Below are 14,280 nucleotides of genomic sequence, written 5' to 3'. Positions count from 1 at the left end.
CTACCAGATGTCACAGAAAAAGGCCAAGACTTCACCCCTCTTCTGCCTAAACTGCTTCCAGATGGTTCTCTTCTCCTGGGTCTCCTCTACTTTAGTGCTGCAGCTGCCTTGGGATCGCAGGGCAGCAGGCTCCTTGGCCTTGAACTCTTTCTCCCTCTGCAGGCAATATTATTCAGTTTCACCTTGAACTGCTGCTTTGGCCTGCTTCTCCCTCCGGTTCTTTCACTGCAGGTCTCAGAGACACCCTTTTCAGCAACCTGCAGCAGCTACTGGATCCCCTGAGACTGACTGGCCATGACAGCGCCAACTCTGAGGCAGAAGCAAGCAGCCTAAATCTCTCTCTCTCTCTCTTTTTTTTTTTTTTTTAGAGAATGAATCATATCTGCAAATCGAGATGTTTTACTTCTTCTTTTTCTGTTCCTAGAACTCTAATTTCTCTTGTCTAATTATATTGTTTAGTGCCATCACTACAGTTGTGTTCAATAGTAGTGGAGGTGGTGGGCACTCTTGCCTTGTTTCAGTCTAAAGGAAATGCTTACATTGTGTTTGCATTAAGAAAGATGCTGGCCCTGAAGATTTTATCTTTGAAATATAGTACTTTTGCAAGGTGCTTCAGGATTACTTGATATGGGTCAATTGTTTTGCCTTGGTACTCAGTGAGTCCTTTCAAAATGTAGATTCAGAATTTATATTATCTCTGGCAAAGTGTTTTTTTTTAGGATTATAATTTTAAATATTAATTCTGTTATTTTTTTCTTCTTCAGGGATTCCTATTTTATGCACATTGGATCTTCTTTGCCTGTTTTACATTCCAACCATTGTGTCTCTAAACCTCTTCTTTATCTCATTTTTATTCTTTTGGTTCTTTTTCTACCTTTCTTTAATACCCTTTTTAAAATTTTCATTCAGTAATTTTGTTCGAAGGGCACCTTGCAATTTAGTCTTCACGTCTGATTATTTTTGCTCTCCTGATTTCTTTCCTGTTGTCAATCAATCCTGATTTCTTTTGTTAATTTATGATAACTTTAAAAAATTTATAATTTATATTTATATTTCCTATCTTCAAATGCTTATTTTGAGGGTATTCATTTTGAAGTGTTGTGTTGTTTCCTTTTGCTTCATCATTTATATTTCTTTGTCGGTAATTTTTGCCAGTTGAATTGTTTTGATTTTCATTTTCTGTTTTTAGTACTTACAGATTACTTGCATCTTTTTATTTCTTTGGACAGGATTGGTGATTTGATTTTGAGGTAGCTTGCAAGATTCCTAGTACAAGAGTACCCTCTCTGTTAGAATTACAAAGTATGTTTTCTTAGTTGATGGCCTTTTGGTGGGAGGACATGCATGCATAGGACTAGTATATGTCCCCAAACTATTTTGAGATATGTTTTGTAGCAGCCTAAATTTTTCTCTCTTCTTTTCTTTTCTGCCTAAAAAAGAAGGGTCTTACTCTGTCACCCAGGGCTGGAGTGCAGTGGTGTGATCATGGCTCACTGCAGCCTCGACCTCCCCAGCGCAAGCAATCCTCCTGTCCCAGCCTCCTGAGTAAATGGGACTATAGACATGCACCATCATGCCCAGCTAATTAAAAAAAGTTTTTTGTAAAGATGGGGTCCCACTGTGTTGCCCAGGCTGGTCATGAACTCCTGGGCTCAAGTGATCTCGCTTTGGTCTTGCAAAGTGTTGGGATTACAGGCGTGTGCCACACTGCACCCAGTCCCTCTTATTTCTTTTTTTCTGTTATTTCACAGTTTCCAAAGGACTGCTCTCCCCTTACTTTTTTTTTTTTTTTAAGCTAATTTTCTTCATGAAACTTTCCCTTTCTACACTACCTCATTGAATCATCCTCTCTTTCAAGTCTTTCCCTTATAGTCTGCTCTGATCTTCCAAGAATCTTTTCCAGTATTTTCACACTTAGGGTGTTCTTTCTCTTTGTTGTTGATTTTCGTTTACTTTTAGGCCTGCCATTAACTTCTGCTTGCTTTGTTCCAGGCAGTTTTTTTTCTATACCATTGTAGGTCTTTGTGAAGTTTTGTGATACAAGCATGAAGATAGTTATCTGGAATTTAGGGTTTATATTTCTACTTATATATAATTTGAGGTTTAGAGATTCTCTGTTTTGAAGTTAGGCTTAAAGCATAGGTTTTGGTCCTTTTTTTTTTTTGGATTTGGATTGGGAGATTCAGACTTACTTAGGCACCATTAACTTGTCTACCCAGTATTTAAATTGGCTGTATTTTGTGAATGTTTTCTGGTAATTTTTTCTTCTGTGTGATTATAATCCATTGTAGAAAGGTTAAAAATATTCTACACAGATATTTGTGGATCATATCTTAATTATTACCTTTTTTTGGTCACATGTAATTCTTTATTGAAGGAAGACAGGTACATTTCTCCCCTGTCCCCCACCACCAAATTTTTAATGTCAGTATTGGCATTTAAAGTCAATAAAGGATCAAAAATCACTTTCATTTTAAAAATCTCCCAATTAAATGACCAGGTCTAATTTATTTCCATATTTTGAAAAGGAATTTATTTGTTGCCAGCAGCAGTTTTTTGGGATCATTATTACGATGATGACATTGTTTTTGCTGCTGATACATATACATTTGAAAGATGTTGATCTATTAAACTTTCTTCATTTAACCTCTGTTGATTTTGAGGCATACCATCTGTTGCTTCTTTTAGGCTAGAGGATATTTTCTTTCAATTGAGATCTCAAAGAAAATTAGTTCCATAATTCTCATTTTAAGGAAAGGTGGAATTATAAGTATATTAAAATATAATAGAATGGCTTTTCTCTTTTACTAAAGACCAGTATGTGTCATATGAATAGTTTTTTCCTAAAAATAGAACACTTTAGTGTTATTTAGGTAAAAGATATTACAGAAACCTTACAACTGTAGTCAGTGAACTTAAAAGGGGGCATCTAATCTATATTCTGTCATCTCCAATCAACTGTTACCATTTTTCTTTATATGATTTTTTATTGTTTATTCTTAAATTTTATACCATTTTCATCTACCTTCTCAACATGTCCTAAACACTTTCCTACTTTACTACAAGCCTTTTCTAATTTTCACATATGAATTTATTTTTAAAATTAATAATAGTTTCTCTTGTTTTTCTTTAAAATGTAGCAATCCATATTTGTTGACATTCTTTTCTTTAGAACACTTTAGAAGCAGAGTGGTATTTATTTCCTTTTCCTTTCAAGTTTATCCTAAAAAATCTTTTTGATAACATCTAACTTTCTAATAGAAAACAGAGTTTCTTAGGAAAACAAATTAGGTCAGTGCCTGCTGAAAAACTGATTTATTTATATATTTTTGATGACATAAAATTTCCTCTTTTTAATTTTTTCTACAAAATTATGTTTAATGAATAGATTGGTAGTTTATAGCTAAATTGTAGGGGTAAGACACAAATTTTAAGTTGTTGATTTAATGTTGATAAAATCCCCACTGTTATGTGCAAAAAACACACCCCTGAGTTTGTGCAGATGTTTTATTGTGATAGATCTATTATCCAGCTATTAGAAGATAAATGACTGATCTTTCCCATTTTCCATGCCTCAAGAAAATTGAAATAAGAAGGGGAATATGATTTGGGCTGTATGATTAGGGAAGGTTGGATGGCCATTAATTTAAGGGAAGAAAATCTTGGCAGCATTGGCCAACTTATACCATATTATCAATCAAACCTTGATGCACTTCTTGTGATGACCCAGCACTCTCAGGTTTTTGCAATGTTAATTAGAATTCATGACAAAATAGATGCAAGGAAACGTTTTGTACCCTTCATAATTTTATAGAAAATTTATTGTTATTAGAGGAACAATTTGCTTAGTGTGATTTTTTTCATTACCAGCTTGTCAACTAGCATAGATAATCTAGAGAAAATATGAACTCCATAGATGGGGTGTCACTTTTGTTGATGGTTCATGTAGTTTACCTTGGAGCACAGCTAATGGCTGAAGTTCATAGCAACAGCACAGAAAAACGTGGCAACCAAGGGAAGATAAATGAACCATGTTTATTGCTTTAATATAAAAAATACATAAATGGAAAACTGCATTTGAATTTGATGAGCTCATTGCTAGTTTTGTTGGAGTGATTTATTTTTCCCCTTATATGAAAAGCTACTATTGACACAGTGAGATGGAAATTAACTGTCTGTTTTTTGGAAACCAGTATTTTGGTTTTAAAATCTGAGTAGATCATTTAATTTTAATTCTGAATGTTTTATAGAATATTGAACATTTAATAAACCAAAATTATTAATTTTCCTTGTAGTGTTTAGCCCAGGGTCAGATTGTTAAAACTATATGATTAAGTATCTAAAATGATCAGTTTTATTTTGTAAAAGTACTCTCTTTATATGCTTTTTAATTATTTTGATGTTTTCTTAAACTTTATTTGGTTCTATTTAATTAATGATATTTGTTAGTACCTTAGAAGGTGTTAGTACTTTAGAATTATTGTGTACATGTAGCTCTTGGTTTAATGAATTTAATACTGTATGGTAGCTGATTTTCCATTTAATTGTTTAGTGTCAAAACATATTTGGAAGAAAATAATTGCTAAGACAGAATAACTTGATTTTACATAGTATTTTAAAAATTGAAACTGTGAATTACTTGTTCAGTTTCATGGATCATTTTATCCTAAATACTATCCTTTATTTTTGCACTTTAACACCCTTTACCAATTGATGTTGATATTAATATAAGGTTGATAATACATATATATAGATGTTTATATCTCACAATGAGTTATTCTAGAGTTTAATGTCATAAACTTAGTTGTAAGATATTTTAAAATGATACTAATTGTCACTTTATAGAAATGTAATTATTACGAAATGTAATTTCTAAAGAAATTATGTCTTTTGCAGAAGACATTAAAATGTGATTGAAAACATGAGGTTAACTTCCTTGCCGTATCTATAACAAATAGAAAATTATATATATAATACATTTTTATATAGTTCACACAAATAATCAATTCTGTGCTTTTTCGATTGAGGTGCATACATGCTGGGACCAGCAGGCACCAGTACATGGGTAGGGCTGGAGTCAATAAATGCAGCTTCACGTTTATACTGATTGGTAATTCATAAAATCCCCACAGGACTTGAAACTTGTTTAGCATAATAGCGAGTCTATATTCTGAGCTGTTTTCTTTCAATTGTATTGTTGGTTGCATATTAATAAACTAAATGTCAGCCAAGTAGAGGGACAAACACTCAAAATATGAATATCATTGTATCTAATATTTTTCAAAAAGTACCATTTCAGTAAGTTATATTTCTATTTAATTGCTTATTTTAAGTCATTGGGGAAATTTTAGACATAAAATGAATATCCCTAGTGTTCAGATAGAATATGGTATTAATTTGTTTTTCAAAACTGTATTATATTGTGGGCTAACTGCACATATATCATTTGTACTTATATAGAAGTATTTGTATAATATATATTCTGCTTAGTTTGTATCTTTAGAGTAAAGGAATCTCAATGTTACCACTTTGTAAAAGCATCATAGTTCAGAAACTAACATTATGATTCATTAATTGGTCTTGGAAAAGCCCCCTTTTGTTAGTAATATATTATTCCAACTTATACACATTGTTATGAAAGTGATAAGAGCCCAGGTGATGTTCTAAAATTTCAGCCAGTGTGCTTTCTTTGTAAATAAATTATATTGGGTAAAAACCGGTGGATTAAGATGTATATGATTTGAAAGTGTTTTTCTATTAAAATTTTTGAATTTCTCATATACTTTTTAACATAAGTTCATTGTAGAATGATTGTCGTTCTCATTTTAAACTGACACAATGTGAGCTTTGTTATTGTCTTGATTCTTTTTCTGAATATTATGAACAAAGTACTGAATTTTTAGATTAGAATTTAGGTTAGCTTTAAACATGAAAAATGTGCATGATTAATGTTTAATCCACATATGAACAATGTATTGAAATTTAACCTGGTGAAATAAAAACATCAGAATTTACTTCTCTTCAGAATAGTATTAGTTTTCTAGACATATTGGAACTATTAAAATTATTCTTTGATGAATAGGCACCGTAAAGTTTGTTACTCAAACATGAACATTCATTTTAATTGAATGACTGAATACTTTAATATTGATTGGCATGAAACTGATTACTATAATGCCTGAGTAAGACCTTTGATGTAGGGGAGAAACATTTTTTAATAAGTTACTATTTCTTTCTTTTCTAGTTGGTAGCTGGCAGTGTTGTGATGGCTTTTGAAGAAGTATGCCCGGACAGAATAGATCTGATTCATAAAAATTACCGCAAGCTATGTAACTTACTAGTGGATGTTGAAGAGTGGGGGCAGGTTGTCATAATCCACATGCTAACTCGATATGCTCGGACACAGTTTGTCAGCCCTTGGAAAGAGGTAAGTGTTGAACAGTCTTCCACTTTCAAGTATACTAAGAGAATGGATGAGCTTTTTAAAACTTGTGCAAAAAATTGGGAGTAGTAAACTAGAGAAATTTGCATATTTAAGGAAGACTCATTTGTCTCTTGTTCTTTTACTAAAGCAGGCAACCAGTATAAATGCAAGCATAATTATCCGTTGTTTGGCACTGATTGATACATATTTATTGGTGTAAGTATGTACACTTTTAGTTTGATACTGGCAAGAGGCCCTTGTTAGGAGGAGCAGCATGACACAGTGTTTACAGTGACATTGCCAAACCATGGATTTTTTGGTTACTAGTTACTTTCACATCTTTGAGCCCCAGCTATTCCAGGTACTCATTTGTAAAAAAAAGTAGGTGATGTGCTTCTATAGCATGTGAATTTATACCTAAAGTAATTAATTTCTTGCCTCTATAGATAAATATTGTTGAACTTTTAAACTACTTTTTCCTAGTTTTGTATTTATAAAATGTTTGTGTTCTTCTCTTCACTTTAGCTGGTAGCATTTAGTAAAATTAATAATTTAAGTGAAGCTATTTGTTTTCTTTGTGCAGATTAACATTAGAAGTACGCCTTATTCTTTTTTTTTAAGTATGCCTTATTCTTTTTTTTTAAGTATGCCTTATTCTTTTCATCATATTGACAATTTAGAAAGTTTTATCATGTAACTTGTAATTAAGATCCTTAGGATGTATACATTTAAGATTTAAGGTAATTTTAAACCAGTTTAAATAAATCCTTATATGTTGTAAGAATAGCACATTCATTCTAGTCTTTTGATGTCTTATCTTTTTAAAATACAGTATTACAGATTTTAAAAACCAATTTGTGTAAAAAAATAAAAAGATTTTAAAAAGCTCCTGTTATATCAAAGTGGTCTGTATACATACTTATGACAGGCCTTGAGTGCTCAGCACATCTTGCTTTTGTTAATTAGAAAAATGTAAATAACGTGGAAAAATGTATGATACATGCTTTAAATGACACATCAAGCTTGCAAATTATTATAAAATGTTGATCAATATTTTCTATATTGATTTAGTATTAGCATTAAAAACTGTTTAGAAATTTTAATACTTCTTTATCCACAAGACTGTAATACTGATTTTCATCTCACTTTTAATATTAACAAAATGATTATGTGTTATCCATCTTAAAAATTGAAGTATGTTTTGAATTATTAATATATGAGTCTTATGTTACATAATGCTCTTAAATTGATGAAATTTTACTATCCTTGTCAACTTTAATTTTATAAAATTAATTTTATTTATCATTGAGCAAAGTACAGTTTTGATGGCACTTTTGCTAGATTAAGGAACATCTCTATGATGAAAATGTCCTGGCCCTTTTATGATAACTTTGATGAGAGATTTTTGTTGCCAAACAGCTTATTTGTTTGATTTTGGCCAATTCCTTTCAAAACTTCTGCTCAGATTTTTTTTCTGTTGTATAAAGTTATAGGCAATTTTGCCTTAGCTAATCACTGTCACCATTTAAATTTTTAAATTTTACTTTCCTATCATTTTCAGTAACTATATGCAAATGATCCTTTGCTTGTAATTGTATAGAAACTGGAGTTAAAATATATAGTTTACTTACCATACCTGCTAAAAATATGTAACCCATAGTAAAATCTCTGCTTTTGTATGTTTGTCTATTTGTTTTTCTGTTCCTTGAATTTTATCTTATTTTAGATAAAATTTATTTTTAAACCCATTGCAAAGGAAAGTTAAGTTCTACACCGTCATATACATTTTTTTTTTGACAGATAATTTGAAAAATTGGGACTGTATTCATTCTTGGTGTTTTCACATGTTAACTCAATGAACATGAATTAGGACAAACATGAGGTGAAGTCTGGTCATTGTCCCTGGCATACTGGAATGGGCTAAGTCATTTCTTTTCTTTGCCACTTACTTGCAATCCAACCTTGGAATTATTCGAAATGCTGTGCTTATTAGACTAATTTAGTGGTTTTCCAATGTGCACATCAGCCCTCAGGATGCGCTAGCACTGCCACAGGAACAAGCCAAGCAGGGCAGGGGTACTCTAGACTGTGCAGCTTTTTGGGCTTTTGCCACTGTTTCAAACACAGAAGCCTTTTTTGCCTTCCTTTCTTATGCAGCGTTGAATTTGATTTCCTTTGAGAAAGATCCATTGGCTTAAAAGAAAGATAGAAAGAAAACCACTTTAAAGAGAAGATTTATAAGTTTAGGTAATTTGAATCATATTGTTGTTGTTGTTGTTTTTAATTATAGAAGCAATTCAAGTACATGTTTCCTTCCCGTAACCTTGTGGTTGATGCCTTAGAGGCAATTATTGGTAACTGTTTAATTTCAGTTACTCTGGTGGTTATAAATTTTACTTTGGATAAAACATTTCACTTTATTTATTAACTTAAGTTGATATCAGTTGACCTCAATTCAAGGAAAAATTATTCATCGATTGTTTTAAGTTCTATTTGAGGGTCTTGTTTAGCCCAGAATAATCAGTATAACAGGCTTTTGTCTACATACGTACATATGTTCAGTTCAGAAGCAGTGTGAAATATTTGAAAGGCTCAGCCCTTATTGTAGTATTAGAATCAAGGATTGTACAATATGTTAGACTCTTGTTATATTTTATAAAATTAAGATTCAAATGCGTGGTCAACACTAGGACCATGTCTGTGCTCTCACTCTTCCAGTTAACCCATCTCAGCCTTCCTCTGTGCTAATTATGATTTTGTTTTACTGAGAAACTTTGGAGTGAGCAGTGTAGCCATTTATAGCCTTCAGTGCTTTCTGATCTAGGCTTGATGTTGCTTCCAACTTTTTAAGGACTAGACATGGTAGTTTTAGCTTTAGAAGTTGGCAGACTAGGCCGGGCACGGTGGCTCACGCCTGTAATCCCAGCACTTTGGGAGGCTGAGGCGGGCGGATCACGAGGTCAGGAGATCAAGACCATCCTGGCTAACACGGTGAAACCCCATCTCTACTAAAAACACACAAAAAATTAGCTGGGCGTGGTGGCGGGCGCCTGTAGTCCCAGCTACTTGGGAGGCTGAGGCAGGAGAATGGCGTGAACCCAGGAGGCAGAGCTTGCAGTGAGCCGAGATCGCACCACTGCACTCCAGCCTGGGTGTCTCAAAAAATAAAAAATAAAAAGAAAAAAATAAAAGAAGTTGGCAGACTAAATCTCAAAGCAGAGTTTGACCACAGCTAGAAGAAACTGAGAAGTATTTGGCATTTATATTTGCTTGCTCTTTCTTATGTGATGTTGTAAAAGGAACACCATGTAGTAAATAAAGGTTAAGATGATTATAGAATAAAAAGACAAGGTGAAACAGTACTCTAGCAGAGTCATTCCTGAGAGTTTACCTCTCTTTTTTATCCTTTTACCATCAACACTTGAATGTTTTGTTTCATGGAATCATCCAAGTAGAAATGTCTTCATTCTAGCCCTCCATTCCCTTTTACCTACAGGCAGAAATCACTTACATAAATGCTATATGAGCACCATTTTATGATGAATTAAGGGCCATTTTACCTTGAAGTAAAGGATTTGCCAGTAGGAAAAAGTGTCACTAAAACAATGTATTGACATAAAAATTAAATTTATAATTAAAAAAAACCTGCCTGTAATACCGAATTCATTTAAATCCAGCAGTTTTCTCTCAGCGACTAAGAGAAAATGTGAAAAATAATACTGTGATGCTTTATACTGAATGGCTTATCATTTTTGCTGTACTTTCTTTTCTTCTTTGTTTTCCTTTTTTGGGATAGAGTCTCTCTCTGTCGCCCAGGCTGGGGTGCAGTGGTGCATTCTTGGCTCACTGCAACCTCTTGCCTCCTGGGTTCAAGCGATTCATCTGCCTCAGCCTCCCAAATAGGTGGAATTACAGACATGTGCCACCACACCCAGCTAACTTTTGTATTTTTAGTAGAGATGGGGTTTCGGCATGTTGGCCAGGCTGGTGTTGAACTCCTGACCTCAAGTGATCTGCCCTCGTCGGCCTCCCAAAGTGCTGGGATTACAGGCGTGAGCCACCATGCCTGGCCTGTACTTTCTTACATAGTATTCCATTTGCCATAGGGCAATCAGCATTGTTATACCCATTTTATATATGAAGAAATTGATATACACAGATTTTAGCAAGTCACTTAAGACAATATTAATTATAAAGGGTAGAGTAGAAATATAAACAGAATTATCTGATGCCCAGGCCAGCATTATTGCCTTTATATTTTATTACCCTGTGACTTGTAAATTAAAATAATTTCTTAGTTACCTTAATAAGTTTTCTGTGTTTGTTTATTGTGTTCCAGTCAAAACCAACTTTGAGGCTCCCAATCCATAGTGCTCAGACATGCAATTAGCTAACAACCATAATTAAATTTGCTTTCAAAGAGAAAAATCATGTTTCCTGTTGAATTTTTGCAAACATTTGTTTACGTTAATATGCTTGAAGTGTGACAAAATTGTTTTTTGTTGAGGAATCGAAAATTAGTAGATACACTTTTTGAGATGAGCTGATGTACATGCTTTTGTCAATAAGTTCTCAAATGAACACATCATATACAAACAAGCTTCTTCAGGGGCAGAAGAGATTTTTAATTTAGTTTATTTGCATCATTATAGATCAGTATTTAGGCTGTTTATATGTAAATGTATGATTTGAGGAACAATTAAGTGTTGACAAAGTAGATTGCAGTCATATCAATTGCAGTGCATTTTCCGTAATTTTTCTAACTGACATCTTTGATGATAAATAGTGGATGTCAAGTCAAAGCCGATTATACAGTGCACTAGGAATTCATGGGGCTGTCAGGGAGAAGACCGATTGACTTTAAATTTACATATTAATGAGAAGATTTGTTAAGAGGGTGCTTGACTATAGAAAATAACAGCGTATTTATAGGGCACGACATTTTATAAATAAAGCTGATGCAGGAAAATGGAAATTAAACCTTTTAGGTTAATAAATTCAAGAGACTGCTAAAATGCACATTTGCATTTTTATTTTCTTAAATTTACCTTACTCTTTGCAGTCCATGTGGGTTGTTTTTTATTCTAGGTCAAGTTTGTATAATTTTCAAGGATATAAAATTGCTTAAGTATTTTATTTGTCATTCAAGCCCATTATGGGAGACTTCTTGAAGCATAAATCTAGATCTCTAAGACTAAAGTTGCTTTTGTAAAATTAATCGATTTAAAAAAATAAGTATTATAAAACACAGAGTAAATTTTAAGAGTGATTTAAAATAAAAACCAACATCCATTAGTGGCATCAATTGTAAACTGAAAGGAAACTCTGACACTGGGGCCTGCTAGGAATGTTTTTAATTTTATGAATCTAGCTTTTTACAACTGAACTTTCTCTGGGAGATGAGAGGTTTTCAAGAATTATCAAAATATTTTACTTCAGTGATTTGGAAGTTAAAACTCTTAATATTTACCATTATGTTTTAGAATATGAATCCGGGTTATGTAATTCTGGTGGCAGTATTTATGCCAGTTTAAAATTTGCAGTAATTAATTTTGTCTCTCTCTGTATATCTGTGCATCAATTATAAAACCTTACATAAGTTTAACAAAGTCCAAATTTAGAATTTTGTTTAAAGTATTTTTAAGGTAAGTTCTTAAGTTTTTCAGAGGTAGCTATAAAATAACTTATCAAAATGCAAAATTTATAAATGTAGTTTTTTGATGAGCAATTTTCTGTAGGTACAAAGGTACTTCAGGGAAGTACTTCATGAACTCCACATCCAGATCCTGTCTTAACGGACCAAAATGTTAGAGATTATTGAGTTTTAATTTTCTTTACTGATTAATTTTCTTTTTTAAAACAAATTTTGTCTTGTGTCTTACCAATGGACTATAGATCCATGATTCTGTGGAATTTATTAAAAAAACAAAATACTGAGAAGTTGTGGTAGAATACATTCTTTACAATGCAATAAAAGCAGTTTTTTGTGCACTGTTTTAGGTAACTGTTGACAAAGGCTTTAACATATAATTTAAGGTGAAACTAAGGACCATGATCTAATATTGAAATAAAGTCGCCTCTCTTCCCATTGGTTATGAAGCATTTATCGTAAAGATTCCTTATTCTTTTTGTTGTTCATAATTTATTCCTATTGATTGGAATTTTTTTTAACTCATGAGGTTTTCTTTTTAAAAAAAGAAAACTTTAAATTTTACCCAAGTAACATGCATGGTTTAAAAGAAAGAAAATGAATAGTACTGCAAGGCTTATGAGAAACATTTTTCTGTGTGACCCTTCTCAATGTCTGAATTAACTTCCTTAGTTCTTTTCCCTTCTGTGTGTGAGCTCAAAAGTATCTGAGCCAGGTCTCAATCAATTTAGAAAGTTTATTTTGCGAAGGCTAGGGATGCATCTGTGATATGTGCAGCCTCAGGTGGTCCTGATGACATGTGCCCACGGTTGCTATAGCTTGCTTTTATACATTTTAGGGAGACATAATACATCAGTCAATACCTGTAAGATGCACATTGGTTCAATCTGGAAAGGCAGGACAACTTGAAGAGGGGGCTTCTAGGTCATAGATGGATTTAAAGATTTCTGATTGGCAATTAATTGAGAGTTAAGTTGTTATCTGAAGACCTGGAATCAATAGAATGGAAATGTCTGGGTTATAATAAGGGGTTGTGGCAACTAAAGTTTTATTTTGCAGATGAAGCCTCCAGGTAGTAGGCTTCAGACAGCATAGATTATAAATGTTTCTTACCAGACTTAACGTCTATGTTGATGTTAATGCTGGTTGGCTTTTCCTGAATTCCAAAAGGGAGGAGGGTGTAATGAGGCATGTCTGACACACCCTTCCTATCATGGTCTGAACTAGTTTTTCAGGTTAACTTTGGAATGCCCTTGGCGGTGAGAAGGGGCCCCTTCAGGTGGTTGTAGGGTAAGAATTTTATCTTTGGGGTGTGTGTGTGTTTGTGTGTGTATTTACCTTTCTCCACTTCTAAGTAATAGACATATATTGCTATTTCTTGATTTATCAATTTTAGGCATTATATATTGACTTCCTATTACAGAAATGGAGAATTTGTCATTCTTCTATTACCTTATGCTTCTGCTTACCTCTTTCATCTTTGGAATATAATTAGAATTTTTTCAATCCATGTGTGTTCATTTTCCTATGATTTATGAATATTATTCAGCTGTATAATAGCATTTCATCTCTTGTGGAACTTTTGGTTCTTTTTGGAATCAAAAATTGCTTCATTTTAAATTTGCTTACTTTATCATGTTACTATACGAAGCATTCCAAGTTCTCCATTGGAATATTAAATATTCTCCAAATATTATTTTAGGTGCAGTTGTTGTGATACTTCTTCTTGTCTACCCAATGTCAGTTCTACCCCTCCCACTTATTTAAATAACAGGATCCTGATTTTGTTCAGAGTAGTGATATGCCCAATGAAAAATAATCAACTATACTAAATTCCTTTAGAGTCAGAAATGGCCATATGACCCACATCTGGAAATTAGGATTCTGGGAAGCTATTGTTTTTCTGACAGACTTATTTGACATATATATATTTTACCCTTTGCCCTTTCTCATGATTCCTTCCCAGAATGCATATGTGATGATTAGAGGAGCAGTAGTCATGTTACAAGCATAAGGATAAAGCTATACTCTGGGGGTGGGCAGAGTTGAAAAACAAAGTGTTTGGGGCAACTTTTCATTTTATGGAGCTACCTAACTAGATATTTCTGTTACATATAGCTGAACACAGTTCTGACTAGTACAGTTGTCAAGTATATCAAGTATTTCAACAGCTTAATTTTCTTCCCAGGAGACATGTTCCTGGAGT

At 33.0% G+C, this 14,280-nt stretch overlaps 1 protein-coding gene across 2 annotated transcripts in view; it reads left to right on the top strand.

The window, feature by feature from the left end:
- AP3B1 (adaptor related protein complex 3 subunit beta 1) overlaps positions 1 to 14,280 on the top strand; it is a 289,899-nt gene that overhangs the window by 72,717 nt on the left and 202,902 nt on the right. For both annotated transcript variants that reach the window (XM_054487813.2, XM_054487814.2), the window contains exon 7: positions 6,245 to 6,427. In XM_054487813.2, the coding sequence (XP_054343788.1) occupies positions 6,245 to 6,427 (183 nt within the window). The remainder of the gene's footprint in view (positions 1 to 6,244; positions 6,428 to 14,280) is intronic.

The sequence above is a fragment of the Pongo pygmaeus genome, chromosome 4 (genome assembly GCF_028885625.2).
Source record: "Pongo pygmaeus isolate AG05252 chromosome 4, NHGRI_mPonPyg2-v2.0_pri, whole genome shotgun sequence".
Classification (NCBI taxonomy): Eukaryota; Metazoa; Chordata; class Mammalia; order Primates; family Hominidae; genus Pongo; species Pongo pygmaeus.
The sequence above is the reverse complement of the archived record's forward strand: the minus strand, read 5'-3'. Positions and strand labels throughout refer to the sequence as shown.